Genomic DNA, 16,045 nt, shown 5'->3' with positions numbered 1-16,045 from the left:
GTGCATGAATCCCACAAAGCTAACATACAAGTTCAACAGGGAACTCAAATGGAATGTTGCCTTTTATTTCAAAGGGAACGGAGTATAAAAATAGGGAAGTCTTGCTAAAACTATACAAGGCACTAGTTTGACCACATCTAGAATATTGTGAACAATTTTGGTCCCCTTATCTAAGGAATGATATACTGGCATTGGAGGCAGTCCAGATAAGGTTCACTAGGCTGATCCCGGGTATGAAGGGATTCTCTTAAGAGAAGAGCTTGGGTAGGTTGGGCCAGTACTCATTGGAGTTTAGAAGGATGAAATATATAAGATTCTTAGGGGGCTTGACAGGGTAGATCCTGAGAGGTTGTTTCCCCTGTGGGACAGTCAGACTCGATGGGCCGAATGGCCTACTTCTGCTCCTATGTCTTATGGTAAAAAAGAGCACCCTTTTTTGCCCATTTACAGTTTACTTGGGCATTGTCAGGGTTTACTGATTCGCTCTTTCCTTTTAAGTATATTCATTTGTTCGCATTTATTACCCATCCATTGAGAATATGATGGTGAGCCGTCTTCTTGACCTACTTGAGTCTGTAAGGTGAAGGCTCTTCCACAATATTGTTAGGGAGGGATGTTCCATGATTTTAACCCAATTATGTAGAAAGGTTGACATATTTCAAAGTCAGAATGGTGAGTGACTGGGAGATGAACATGCAGATGGTCGTCTTCTCATGTGCCTACTACCCTTGACATTCTAGGTGGTAAAGTTCATGGTTTTGGAAGGTGCTGTCAAAGAAACCTTCCTAAGTTGCTACACTGCCTCTTGTAGATGATGCACATCGCAGACATGGTGCATCAGTGGTGGAGGGTGTGAATATTTAAGTTAATGAATGGGGTGCCAATCAAATGGGTTGCTTTGTCTTGGAAGGTGTCAAGCTTCTTCAGTGTTGTTGGATCTGCATTCATTCAGGCAAGTGTTTTATTACACTCCTGATTTGTGCCTTGTAGATGGTGGAAAGACTTTGGGAGTTAGGTGAGTAACTCGACACAGAATACACAGCCACTGACATGCTCTTGAAGCCACAGTATTTAAGTTCTGGTCAATGGTGATCCAATGATGGTAATATCTTTGAATGTCAAGGAGTAGTGATTAGACTTTCTCTTCTTGGAGATGGTTGAGAAGTTGTTTAGTTGTTTGCCACCATTCACGGCTGGATGTGACAGGACTGAAGAGCTTTGATATGATCCGTTGGTTGTGGAATCACTTAGCTCTATCTACAGCATTCTGCTTCCACTGTTTAACATACATGTACTCTTGTGTTGTAACTCCACCAGGTTGGTGCCACATTTTCAGGTATGTTTGGCGCTAATCCTGGTATGCTCTTGACTCCTAAGTGAACCAGAGCTGGTCCTCTTGCTTGATGGTAATGGTAAAGTGAGGGATATGTTGCCCATGAAGTTACAAATTTACAAATTGTGCTTGAATACATTTCTGCTGCTACTAACGGCCCACAGCTACTCAAGGATACCCAGTTTTGAGTTGCTGGATCTGTTCTGAATCTATCCCATTGAACATGGTGGTAGTGTCACACAACACAATGGAGAGTGACCTCAGTTTGAAAACTGGACTTTGTCTCTGTTAGGACTGTGTGATGGTCACTCCTACCAAATTGCCAACCTAGTGTACATTCTGTGCCCCGCTACCATTAATGCTTCTTCCAACTGACGTTCAACATGGATGAATAGTGACTCATCAGCTGAGGGTAGGCAGAAGGTGATAATCAACAGTAGGTTTTCTTGCCCATGTTTGACCTGATGCTATGAGAGTTCTTGAGGTCCAGAGTCAATGTGAAGAGCTGCCAGGGCTACTCCCTCCTGACTGCATATCACTATGCTGCCACCTCTAACGGGTCTATCTTGCCAACAGACAGCACATACACAGGAATAGTGTTGGAGGAATTGGGGATGTTGGCTGAAAGGCATGATTCTGTGAGTACAACTATGTCAGGCTGTTGATCAACTAGTCTGTGGAACAGTTCTCCCAACTTTGACACAAGTCCCCAGATATTATCAAAGAGAACTTTGCAGGGTCAATAGGTCTGGGTATGTGTTTGTTGTCAGAATCTGGAACCTAGGTCACACAGTTGTCTGGTTTATCCCCCGTTCTTGTTTTTGTATTGGTTTTAATACAACCGAGTGGCATACCAGGCCATTGCAGAGTCAACCACGTTGTTGCGCGTCTGGAGTCACATTTGGCCGGTCTGGGTAAGAATAGCAGATTTCCTTCCCTTAAGGAAATTACTGAACCAGATGTGTTTCTAACAAGAGTCTGGTACTTTCATGATCACCATTTCTGATACTAGATTTTTATTTCAGATTTATTCAATTACTGGATTTAAATTCCCAGCTGCCATGTGGAATTTGGAATCTGAACATGTTCCTCTAGACCCTTAGTCCAGACCTCTGGAATACTAGTCCAGTAACAAAACCAATATGCTACCATACTTCCAACAACCTCAAAATGGCCATCAATTGCTCACTAAACTTTGTCTACATATCCTGGGACAGATACTATCTGTTCTTGGGTCTTCGTTTGTTCTGGGCCCTTTTAGCATGCAGCAAGGAACATGCATCTAATTTATATTAAAGTCATCAATTCTATTTGGAGGGAATAATCATTCAAAATATGAACTATCTTACATTATGCATACTTCATTTCAGACCCACTTATATATGTTATGGTTCACACCTCTTCCCTGACTACCCTTTACTTATGAAGTACTGACAAAATTGTTCCATTATGTTTTTTCACCCCTCCATGACTGCAGTTCTGACCATCTTTTGAATATATTTTCAAAGCTCCTATAATAATGCCAGTAAGCATCTCCAGGATTTGTGAAATTGTTCTTTCTCCTTATTTCAGATCTGATTATTTTGTTTATCCATTTAGTTCAGTAAGTCACAGAGCATATAGGTAAAACAAAACAAAATCAAATTTAAAATAATGCAATGAAATACAGCTTGTCAATTTGCATTGGGATATTGGAGATATGACTGAAGAAGACTGTATTCTAATAGCAGCAGCACGCCAGTCTATTAGTGAATCAGTTGGATTTTTTTTTCTGAAACATTATCAGATCCATCTCTCTACCAGCATCTTCACTCAACAAACACCAGTGAATGCTGGAAATACTAAGTGCATGGCTAAATCTAATGTTCAGTACAATCCAAAATGCTCTGTTTTACCTTGATATTATTTCATCTGATATAATTAGTTAAGAAAAAATATTTTACTAGTCTTGCTATATCATAACAAAAGAATTTTAATAAAAGTAACCACATTTTTTACTTGTCTCCAATAGCACAACTAAGTTGTACAGTGGCTCACCTGCTCAGGAAAGAAGCATCTTTCAGGCAAATCTAAATCAAATAAGAAATAAAAACATTTATTATTATATTCCAAATTGTTTGCATCTAATCCAAAAGGCAACATGGCATCCAGGCCATGGGCAATAGTCCAATGCATTCGCTACTATCCATATTGTGACCATTAGGCATTAAACTTTTGACATCAGGTGGAAATCTATATTTTTGAATCTATTTTTTGCAATGTCAAAGATATTTCAAGTAGAACCAAAAAGGTATTTTGCTGCTTTGGAATATCCACTTTCTGTTCTAAAATGATACAGATTAACTAATTTATTTAGCATCTATACCTAACGTTTAAAAAAAATCATTCCGCCCCCACACCACAAACCAAATTCCACATAAAAGGCAGTTAATATTTTATGGTTTTGAGTCAAAAGAATTAATTAAACTAATTACAGACAAAAATTATATTTAGCCCAGGGACATCCAATAATGACAGAGGCAATAATAGGTTAAGATTGGCATGTACTTATATCTTACTTGCAATATGAAGATATTACAATATTAATGTAGTAGTGATTATATATACTATATATAAGTCAATTCTGATTATCCACAATACCTCATAAGTGGTGAGAAGTACTTGGAAATTGTAATTCTTTAGGTCTTGTTGCAAAGCTAGTCTTGTATCTTTGTCTCCTGTGTACACAACCAATGAAAGCTGTGGAGCAAACCTGCAGAATAATAATATATATTTGTATTGACAAGTATAAGAGTGATGTGGTGGTACAGCACACTATATCTCCAACATGAAGATTCAGTAAAATGCAGGCTTGTTTCTGTGACACTGTGTGGCTAGTTGCTCATTTAAACCACATCAATGAGAAAGAAAGAAAGAACTTGCTTTTACATAGCGTTGTTCACTACTTCAGGATGTCCCAAAGAGCTTTACAAGTACTCTTGAAACATAGTCACTGTTGTAATGTGGGGAACACAGCAACCAATTTGCACAGCAAGTCCTGGATAATCATTTTTTAGTGGAGCTGGTCGAGGAATAAAACATCACCTAGTACACCAAAGAGAACACCCCCTGTTCTTCTTCGAGATATAGTACCATGGTTTTTCAGATCCACCTGAGAAGATAGATGGGGACTTTGTTTAGCATCTGAAAGACAGCATCTCTGATGATGCAGCATTCCCTCGGTACCGCACTGCCTTAGGTTTTGTGCTCAAGTATCTTGAGTAGGACTAGAACCTACTTACTCAGAGGCAAGAGTGCTAATAACTGAACCACGGCTGACACATTAACAGATTAAATAAAAGCATAGCTACTCTCCTGCATCTTTGAGTTCTTGAATCAAGAGTTGCAAAAATAACAACCTACAAGCAAGTCACCAGATTGTGTTTTCAGTCAAAGTTCAGTACATGATGTCTTTGATGAAAGGAATGGGAGAAATGAAAAAATATAGAACAGCTTCAACAATGTAAACCAGAGATATTCACAGGATTATTCTGAATTTATCACCATGTCTTCTTACCTTGGGTTTGCCAGGCCCATTGCTGAGAGTGCAAAGTGCACCCAGACTTTTCCATTGTCTCCTTCAGATGCTAGGAAGCACAAGTTGTCACCCAGGCATGTCAAACAATCCAATTTGCCTTTCCCCATCTGGGACACAATGTTGTTTCTATATGGAAACTCTATGCCAGCCCAGACTAGGAATTAGGTGAAGTGTAAAGAAATCAAATCTGCAACATTCCTACTCCATCACAATGTGTACCACAGTATCATAACACTGCCCTCCCAAGGTACACAGAGCACATTTTTAAGAACTACATAGACTGCTAAAATTATAGACTTAGGGGCTGACTGAAAAATGGACTATTCTTTCACCACAAAGCGTTTACATTCATTCAGTCTAGGGTCATTTATATATGAAAATACAACTTCCATTTATTATAGCATCTTTAATATCAGAAAAAAAAATCAAGGTGCTTCAGAGGCGTAATGCCAAATTAAAGGAGATAGTAGATCGAGTTACCAAAAGTTTGGTTCAATGGGTGGATGTTAAGGATGATCTCAAAGAAGAAAAGGAAATGGAGAGGCAGAGGGGTTGAGGAAGGGATTTCCAGAGTGTGGAGACCTTCCTGTTGTTTTTCAGTGAGTCTCATAGATTGATTAAATATCATTTATAAGACAAAGACATATTGTTGGAAAATCATTACCTAAAAATTCTAACAGATGATTTCACAATCAAATCTATTTAACAATGGAAATACTTAGTATTGACTTATTACCAGATGTTAGGATTGTGTGCATTATCAAAGGAAATCTTATTTGGTTAAGCTGTCACTTTTAACTGTGCAACAAAGAAACATTGTAATGGGAAAAAATGTTTGTAAAAGACCGGCACTAGGCAACAGTTTTAAATGCACAGGAACATTTTACCGGACAAATAATGCGTCACCTTTCATCGAGTCATTGTGCACGTAAGCGTGTGAGCCAAGTAAACGGATAAGAGCAACTCAATTTGGGTGATAGTGTGAAATGGGTGGTAGAGATTCAGGTGTGCATTGTATATCTCTGCTGAGTTTAATTTCCACTGAAATTTATTCAAATGGATATTGGGAGAAATGTATAACATGTCACCTGTTTTACATTTATCACCCAAAGTCAAAATTAGCTCCACATGTTAACATTCATATGGAGTACTTGGGCAAGTTAATTATTTCCATCCACTAAAAGCACCTTTACTATTCTCTCAACTAATGATAGAGAGAGAGATTAAGAGAAAACTGAAAGACAAAGCAACCCAAGAAACAATATAAATATTATATTTTAAATATGTTACCCTCCCAGTTCTTCTGTCCAATTCTTCAGTACTGACAATGGGCACAAGATCAAGAAAGGATTTTTCTCCTTTTGCCTTCCAGTTAGGTAGAGAAGAAAACATATTGACTGAAAAAAAAGAGCAGAAATGTCATTGTATTTACAATAAGTGCAAGTCTGCATCAAATCCTGTTCACCCATGATTCCTGTCCTTGCTGACATACATTTCAGTGCTCCAACCCCTTCAAGTTTTCAACCTCGTGTTTTCAACCCTGCATGGTCACACCCTTCCTTATCACTATGAGCTCCTCCAGCCCTACAATGACTCCACCAAACCCTTTGTTTCTCTGACTCTGACCTTTTGTCTATCCCCTCTCACCTCCCCTTGCCATTGGAAGCTCTGCCTCCTAGGCCCCAAGCTCTGGAATTCACTAAACTATATCTGCAATTCCCTCTTTTTATTTAAGAATCTGATTAAAAGTCATCTCCTTGACAAAGCTTCTGGTCACCTGTACAAATATTTTTTTCTTTGGCTCAGCATCAAATTTTTCTATTACGTCTGTGTCAAGTGCTTTGGAACTGTTAAAGGCATTACAAATCTGCAAATTGTTGTTGACCACCAACTTGTGGCAATAACACTTAACCAGGTTTCTCTTCATTTTTTCAATGCAGTTTTGAGATAGTTAAAATAGCGTGTCTAGTTTCTGGGGTGGATTTTTCTTTGTCATTCTATTGAACTCTGGAAATGCTCAGGAAAATAAATAAATAACAAGTTCAATTCTTTATGTTTAAATAATGAAAATGTCTCTGTACCTGCTGTCTTTGCATGCCATTAAAGATCAAGCAGTGATAAACCCTAAAAGTATTCTTACTGAAATGTATTCTTGTTCAAGTATCCTGAAGTCAAATTTGTTCAAAAGCACAAAAGTACTTATAGTCGCTTCGTTAATACAGAACTTGAATATTGCTGAAAAGAGGGACATGTTGCCGAAGTCTTTCATCTTGCGCTCATTAGAACATCATAAGAATACCAAATTTCAAATAATCACAACAATTTATACTACAGGTGGTGCTGATTGGTTGCAAAGTCAACTCTGATTGGCCAAGGCATTGCCATGGAGAAAGCAACAGGGAAATATAGACTCCCCAGAATAGCAGCAATCTGACTGAGAACACCAAACTGCAAGTCTTCCAAACCCACATCCTCAGTGTACTCTTCCACAGTTACCTTTCTTCTTCTTTGGAATTCCCTCAGGATCGAAGATGACTTGTTTCCACTCTGGTTTGATGGGTTCTGAGATAGCTGATGAGTCCAACGCATGATTGCAGATTCTGCCACATGCAGGGCTGGTGGTGCTCAGATGGTCAGGTGGATGAGTTGTTGGGAGGTTTATGCCCTCTCTTTAATTCCTCAACTTCACCTCTGCAAGTTTCTAATGAACTTTGACATCTTTGGTGCCTTACCAAATGAACCTTCTCCATTTTGGTTGGTCACAAGCGAGGGACTCCCTTGAGTTGGTGGAGATGTTTGATCTCTTCAGGGATGCCTTGTGGACATCCCAAAAGGGTTACTGTTGTCCTCCTGGGAGTATCCTGATGACTGTGTTCCGAGTCGAGTAGTTGCTTTGGGAGTCAGGCATACAAAGGACATTTCTTGCCCAGCAGAGCTGGTTTTGAGTGATTAGTACCTCAATGCTGGGCATGTTGGCTTGGGAGAGGATGCTTCTGTTTCACAGCCTTTCTTCCCAACAGATTTGAAGGACCTTCTTGGTACTTCTCCAGTATTTTGAGGTGCCTGCTGTAGGTTGTCCAAATCCTCAGAGCATATAGGAATGCGGGGATCACAGTTGCCCAGTAAACTATGACCTTAGTCTTGGGTTTGATATCTTGGTCTTCAAATACTCTTTTCCTCAGTTGACTGAAAGCTGAGCTGACACTCTGGACACAATAATAAATTAGACTCCCAAGATACAGAAAATGGTCCACATTTTCCAGGATCTCGCCATTGGTCTTAATTGATGAAGGGAAGTGTTGTGCTGTGGGAGCTGGTTGAAGAGGATCTTGGTTTTCCAGGTGTTCAGTGAAAGGCCCATTTTTTCATATGCTTCAGAGAAGGAGTTGACAAATACTCAGTTTCTGAGTGGGTACACACACAAGTGTCATCTGCATACTGGAGCTCAATGAATGAAGTTAGAATGATTTTGGTTTTGGATTAAAGGTGGCGTAGGTTGAACAGTTTCCCTTCTGTTCTGTAAATTATCTCCACGTGAGTAATTTGTTACAGGTGAGGCACAGTGTTGCAGTGAGGAAGATGGAGAAAAGGATTGGTGCGATGACACAGCCTTGTTTGCTCCCAGTCTTGACTGAGATGGGGTCTGTGGTGGTTCCGTTGTGAAGATCACAGCTTGCATGTGATCCTGGAGCAGGTAGAGAATGGTGACTAATTTCTGACGGCAGCCAATTCGAAGAGGATACTCCATAAGCTTTCACAGTTGGCAGAGTCAAAGGCTGTCTTGAGGTTAAAAAAGACCATGGAAAGACCATTAAAAAAGACAGCAGGAACACAAGAAATCATTTTTCTTGCATTTGCCGCACAGTAAAGATCGTGCCTGTGGTGCCTCTCGATGGGCGAAAACCGCACTATGACTCTGGAAGGAGCTCTTTGGCAATTGAGAGGAGACAATTGAGGAGGACCCTTGCAATGGTTTTCCCTGTGGCAGAGAGCAGGGAGATTCCTCTGTATTTATCGCAATCAGGCTCATCTCCCTTATTGAATATAGTCATGATCACAGCGTCCCTGAGATCCCCCAGTATGCGCTCCTTTTCTCAGATGAAGGAGATGAGGTTGTGCAGCCATGCCAGTAGTGTATGTTTTTTTATTCATTCACAGGATGTGGGCTTCGCTGGCTGGGCCAGCATTTATTGCCCATCTCAAGTTGCCCTTGAGGAGGTGGTGGTAAGCTGCTTTCTTGAACCGCTGCAGTCTATGTGGTGTAGGTGCACCCACAGTGCTGTTAGGAAGGGAGTTCTAGGATTTTGACCCAGCAACAGTGAAGGAACAGTGATATATTTCCAAGTCAGGATGGTGAATGACTTGGAGGGGAACTTTCAGGTGGTGGTGTTCCCATGTGTCTGCTGCCCTTGCCCTTCTAGGCAGCAGTGGTCGTGGGTTTGGAAGGTGCTGTCTAAGGAGCACTGGCGTGGCAAATTCCTGCAGTGCATCTTGTAGATGGTACACACTGCTGTTACTATGTGTCAGTGGTGGAGGGAGTGAATGTTTGTGGATGTGGTGCCAATCAAGTGGACTGCTTTGCCTGGACGGTGTCCAGCTTCTTCAGTATTGTGGGAGCTGCACTCATCCAGGCGAGTGGGGAGTATTCCATCACACCCCTGACTTGTGTCTTGTAGATGGTGGACAGGCTTTGGGGCATCAGGAGGTGAGTTATTCGTCACACGATTCCTAGCCTCGGACCTGCTCTTGTAGCCACAGTATTTATATGGCTAGTCCAGTTCAGTGTCTGGACAATGGTAACCCCCCAGGATGTTGACTGTGGGGGATTCAGTGATGGTAATGCCATTGAACATCAAGGGGTGATGGTTGGATTCTCTCTTGTTGGAGATGGTCATTGCCTGACACTTGTGTGGCGCGAATGTTACTTGCCACTTGTCAGCCCAAGCCTGGATATTGTCCAGGTCTTGCTGCATTTGGACATGGACTGCTTCAGTATTTGAGGAGTCACGAATGGTGCTGAACACTGTGCAATCATCAGCAAACATTCCCACTTCTGACCTTATGTTGGAAGGAAGGTCATTGATGAAGCAACTGAAGATGGTTGGGTCTAGGACACTACCCTGAGGAACTCCTGCAGTGATGTCCTGGAGCTGAGATGACTGACCTACAACAACTACAACCATCTTCCTTTGTGCTAAGTATGACTCCAACCAACGGAGAGATTTCCCCTATTCCCATCGACTCCAATTTTGCTGGGGCTCCTTAGTGCCACACTCAATCAAATGCTGCCTTGATGTCAAGGGCAGACACTCCCACCTCACGAGTTCAGCTCTTTTGTCCATGTTTGAACCAAGACTGTAATGAGCTCAAAAACTGAGTGGCCCTGGCGGAACCCAAACTGGAAATTAGTGAGCAGGTTATTGCTAAGCAAGTGCCGCTTAATAGCACTGTTGATGACCCCTTCCATTACTTTACTGATGATGGAGTAGACTGATGGGGCGGTAATTGGCCGGGTTGGATTTGTCCTGCTTTTTGTGTACAGGACATACCTGGGCAATTTTCCACATAGTGGGGTAGATGCCAGTGTTGTAACTGTACTGGAACAGCTTGGCTAGGGGCGCGCCAAGTTCTGGAGCACAAGTCTTCAGTACTATTGCCAAAATATTGTCAGGGCCCATAGCCTTTGCAGTATCTAGTGCCTTCAGTCCTTTCTTGATATCACGTGGAGTGAATCAAATTGGCTGAAGACTGGCATCTGTGATGCTGGGGACCTGCCCAGGAGGCTGAAATGGATCTCTGCTACATTTCAGAATTTCAGCAGGGATTCCACCAGCTCCAGAGGTTTTGTTGTTTTTCAGCTGTCAAATGGCTTTTTCAATTGTGCTCTGGACCAGGTGGCACCAAAACTGCAGTGAACGGGGCATGAAGTTGAGAACTTATAAGTCAAAGAGAGTCGCAGTTGAGTAGTTCGTCAAAATGTTCTCTCCAGTGAATGCTGGCCGCCTCCCTGTCCTTGGTGAGCTCCCCTCCATGTTTGGCTCTCAACAGGATGTGCCCTTGACATTTTGGGGCCATTGATCATCTTGACAGTGCTGAGGAAACTGCGCATGTCATCGATGTCCACATGTTGGATCACCTGCATGCTTTCTCCCTGGGATTTGCTCTTTACGTCATGGGTTTTATGTCGCACTGCTGCCTTCAGATGCCTGCAGGACTGCTGGTTTTCTCTTGAGCTACGAGAACGTCTCCAGTCTACAAAAGGTTTGCACTTATGCTCAATTAGGTCCTGTATCTCTTGGTCACTTTCATCAAGCCAGTCATGATGTTTCTTGATAGAGGCCATGGTCTTCCTCGTGGGTGATTATTATGATGGACTTTAGGGTCGGCCAGGCACTGTGGGCACACTGGAGCTCCAGGGGTCGGAGGCTGTGAGCTTGGCAGTGGCAAGAAGGTTATAGTAATATTCATAATGTTATTGGAATTAATTGTGAAGTACAGTAATAGTGGGGTGTGTGTGTGTTAATTGAATTAAAGGCAGCTGGTCTGAAGGCTTTGATGTATCAGAAGATCAGCTAGGTTTGAAATGTTAAGTAGGTAAACATGGGGGGAGCTTTAGGACGTAAGAGATAAAGAAAATATTTGCATTGTAAATAAACCAGACTAGCCTGAACACAAAGGAGGGGTGAAATGTTTCACCTAGCCAGGAGAAATTAAGAGACAGTGTGTTTATTTTTCCCAAAGATTACTGGTAAAATTGGTACTATGAGAGATTTTTATTATTAGAGAGGTAAAGTCCAAAGACATAGTGAAACAATGGGGTTTTGCATTCAAAGGGGAAAATATGTATAAAGGAGAGAAGGCTGTGTGTAAGGACAAGAATTCTAAGATCTGAAACAAGTGTGAAAAGCCTCCAGCATCTAAGCCTCAAGCTGCTGTCTACAAAGAACTGAAGTTAAGAAAACTCACTTTGACTTGGATTGTTCGGGGTATCGTGTTTCTTTGTCTGGGACTTTTGAAATCTGTGTGTCTTACTGTTGCCTTAATGAAAGTGTAACTGGGAGTTAGATTAACTAGGGGATTTAGAAGTTATCATAGTAGTAATTTGTAGATCTATGTATGTACTAAAATCATTTCTTATATTAATAGAGGTTTATTTTAGTTTTGTAAGAAACCTATAAGACCTGGTGGTCTTATTACTACTGAATTCAAGGCACACATTTTGAAATTTATACAAATTGCAAAACAGTTGTTTCAAGTTTCCCTTTGGGATCGGAGCAGCTCAGCATTTACCATCGGCTGTGCCATAACAAAGTTGGGGGCTCTTTGAGGGATATATTTGAAATTCCTTGATTGATTTGAAGTTGGTGAATCTTAAGGTTACAAGTACGAGAAGCACTTTGAAGTCAGGAGTTGGTGTGAGTCTTTTTTAAGTGGTGAGGCTGCAATATGGCTTTGGCAGTTGCTAAGACATGTCTGGGAGTTGAAGTTATAACTTTGGCTGGTTTACAAAAGGTAACTAAAGTTAAGTTAATGGAATTGGCAGAAAAGTTACAATTGGGATTACCTGCAGGGGTAAGGAAAGCAGATATAATTGAAGGTATAGTACAGCATTTAAAGTTGGAAGTGATACCTGACACTAGTGAATCACAGCTGGAGGTAGTGAGTTCAGTTAGAAATGAAAAGGCTTGAACTTGAACAAGCAAAGGAAATGAAAAAACTTGAGCTAGAGGTGGCAGAAAAAGAAAGTGCAGAGAAAGCAAAAGAGAAAGGACATTTCAAAGGGAGCAAGTGGAAAGGCAGGTGAAAAAAAGGAAGCTGGAACTGGAATTCCAGGCAAGATAGATGAATGAGAAAGGGAATACCAGCTTAAAAGGCTGGAAGTTAAAAAAGAGATCTCAGATTCTGAGGAAAGTTCAGATGATGAGAAAACCTTTAACCTAAAACCCAGTGGGGAGATGTTTAAATTTGTACAAGCTCTTCCAAAGTTTGAGGAAAAAGATGTTGAAGCATTCTTTATTTCATTTGAGAAGATAGCTAAAAACAGGTGAAATGGCCACAGGAAAACTGGACATTGTTGTTACAATCCAGGTTGGTGGGTAGAGCACATGAGGTTTATGCTTCCCTGTCAGAAGGCCAATGTGATTGCTAGAAAGTGACATCAGTTATTTATTACTATTTACAGCAAGCTGTCTCAAGAGAAATAGCAACCATTTAATATTTATAAAACAGTCATGATTACACAAAAAGCTTAATAAGCTGTCTTACCTGACATGTTTTCCCAAGACCCATCTCATCTGCAAGGATGCTGCCATGTTGAATACTATGACACTGAGCCAGCCAATTTAAGCCAATAAGTTGGTATGGACGAAGGCTTATACCTAAAAAAAAAATGACTGTAACAGAGCCCTACATTTGATATGGTACCAAAGAAGAGTTATGATAAAGATAGCAGCATATTAAATGGAAGGAAATGGGCCAAGCAAAAGTTGGAAGGCAGAAGGTCAGGGTAAGCATAAAAGGAGGAATTCCAGACTGGTATGGTGAGTGTTGCTCGGTGTTATGACTGTTCATATTTACAATATAGTTAAATTATCTGGATTTAAGAATTCAAGGAACAATATCAATACTTGTTGATTATACCAAACTGGAGGTATGAAGAGGATTTTGAAGAACTGCAGGCGAACATAGATAAGGTCAGCAGGATGGACAGACACACCTCATTGTTGAAAAGTGTTAAATAATAGATTTTAGAAGAATAGGGAAACTAAATGCATCTAAAGGAGCAGAGGGAAATTGGTTCATAGATATGCAATTCATTTAAGGTACCACTATTAGAAATGGTTGCAAAAACGGTAAATTAAATCCTTAGTTTTGTGTATAAAGGCATATAATGGCAAGGAAATAATGTTGAACTTGCTCAAGGCTTTATACTACAGCTGGGGTACTATATAGTTGTGTATAACTTTCCTTTATATAGCACCTTTAACATAGTAAAGTGCCCCAAGACACTTTGCAGGAGTGTTAGCAAACAAAACTTGACACTGAGCCACTTAAGAATATATTAGGACACATGGCCAAAGGCTTGGTCAAAGAAATGGGTCTTAATGAGTTAAAATTTTAAAATTGAGGTATTGCTGGACCAATGGCCAATGTAGGTTAAGACACCCAAGAGCTTGTGCCAGTGTTCTGAATGAGTTAGCCAGTGACAGGCAATTCCCCTGCCGTTTCATTTTTTTTTAATTAGGAACTGGTTATTATGCGAATATATATCCTGGGGTGCCACATTTTACAGACATGTGCCAAGTAACAATGTATCAGTCTTGGGGACTTATTAAGGATGGACAACAAATGCTGGCCTCACCAGTGACACCCACATCCCATAAAAAATAAAAAAAAGTCTATCAATATACCAGCCGCATGGAGAGCAGTGAGAACTACATTTGACGAAGCTCCAGCATTTTGGATCTAAAGTGTGATTACTTCTAACTTATGGGAACCAGAAACATAACATATTATTTGCAGCGAACATTCTTTATCTTGGTGCTCAGTAAAGTTGGTCAAAATGTACAATAAATACAACGATGAATAGTTGGGAACTTCAACCCACTACACCAAACAGAAATAGAAATAAATAGATTTTTTTAAATCTCAGTCCTGTTAGTGTAGAAAAAGCAAAGCACAGTTAGCATGTTCCAGTTTGCATGGGTGGGGGTGCGTGAAGGAAGAAATCAAAATGCCAGCCTATAGATAAAAGCAAAATACCGCAGATGCTGGAAATCTGAAACAAAAACAAAATATCTGGAAAAACCCAGCAGGTCTGACAGCATCTGCGGAGAGGAATACAGTTAATGTTTCAAGTCCGTATGACTCTTCATCAGAACTAAGGGAAAATAGAAATGAGATGAAATATAAGCTGGTTGAGGGGGTGGGGCAGGTTCAACAACTTCAGATCATGAACTCTCTCCTCCATCCCCACCCCCTTTCTGACCCCCCCACTTTTCCAATAATTTATATATTTTTTTTATATATATTTATTTTTCTTTTCCCACCTATTTCTATTACTTTTAAATGTATTTCCATTCATTGTTTTATCTCCACCTTTTAGCCTATTTCGATCCCTTCACCCTACCCCACCCCCACTAGGGCTATCTGTCACATGCTCATCCTGCTTTCTACCCTTAATGCCACCATTAGCACATTCCATAGCTAATATCACCACCATTAACACTCCTGTGTCCTTTTGTCTATGACATCTTTGGCAATCTCTTCTTTGCCTCCACCTATCACTGGCCCTCTATCCAGCTCTACCTGTCCCGTCTCCCTCAACCAGCTTATATTTCATCTCATTTCTATTTTTCCTTAGTTCTGATGAAGAGTCATACGGACTCGAAACGTTAACTGTCTTCCTCTCCGCAGATGCTGTCAGACCTGCTGAGTTTTTCCAGCTATTTTTGTTTTTGAGCCAGCCACCCTAGTTACATTGCATGCATGCACTCTTGGCAATCATTTACAGAGTTGGTATCAGTTCCCTTTTGGGTCATCTCAGGGAAGGATGATGTGTATACAAGAGGCCGGATAGTAAAAAATAATTAGGAAAAAGTGCGTCGAGGTTACTTCAGTTTAACTGTTGTCACTAAGCCGATTTAATGTAACTCTTTCGAGTTATCAACGGTCACAGATTGTAACTCTTTCGAGTACATTCACAGTTCTTGGTTTCCGGGAGTGGGACATGAACCCACAACCTTCTGATTCAAAAGGCAAGGGTGCTATGAACTGATTAAATCTCTATCGTCTACTTCCTACCTGTAGGAAACTCGTTCGAGTTACCAACAGTCACAGATTGCAACTCTTTTCGAGTACAATCACAGTTCTTGGTTTCCGGGAGTGGGACATGAACCCACAACCCTCTGATTCAAAGGCGAGGGTGCTATGAACTGAGCCAAAGCTGACACCTCCGCCGATTTAGTGTATCGGTACTAACAGGTCACCGAAATTAAAATGCTTTAATGCTGCACTAGTGCATTTTTGTGTTTTACACCCTTAACTCGTCCACTCAAACTGTTCTTCCTACTGCCGCGACGGCTTGTGAAACGCGCAAACAGAACCCAAGACATCATTTACAAGTTATTCTTCAT

General features: G+C 40.8%; 1 protein-coding gene across 1 annotated transcript in view; it reads right to left on the bottom strand.

The window, feature by feature from the left end:
- Positions 1-16,045, bottom strand: part of chd1l (chromodomain helicase DNA binding protein 1-like) — a 115,784-nt gene that overhangs the window by 98,995 nt on the left and 744 nt on the right. The window contains exons 2-5 of the mRNA XM_078560132.1: positions 13,176-13,288; positions 6,201-6,307; positions 3,974-4,085; positions 3,371-3,402 (exon numbers count right to left, since the gene is read on the bottom strand). Coding sequence (XP_078416258.1) covers positions 3,371-3,402; positions 3,974-4,085; positions 6,201-6,307; positions 13,176-13,288 — 364 coding nt within the window. The remainder of the gene's footprint in view (positions 1-3,370; positions 3,403-3,973; positions 4,086-6,200; positions 6,308-13,175; positions 13,289-16,045) is intronic.

Source organism: Cetorhinus maximus, chromosome 16 (genome assembly GCF_964194155.1).
Source record: "Cetorhinus maximus chromosome 16, sCetMax3.hap1.1, whole genome shotgun sequence".
In the NCBI taxonomy this organism is placed as follows: Eukaryota; Metazoa; Chordata; class Chondrichthyes; order Lamniformes; family Cetorhinidae; genus Cetorhinus; species Cetorhinus maximus.
This window is presented reverse-complemented; position numbering and strand designations above follow the sequence as displayed.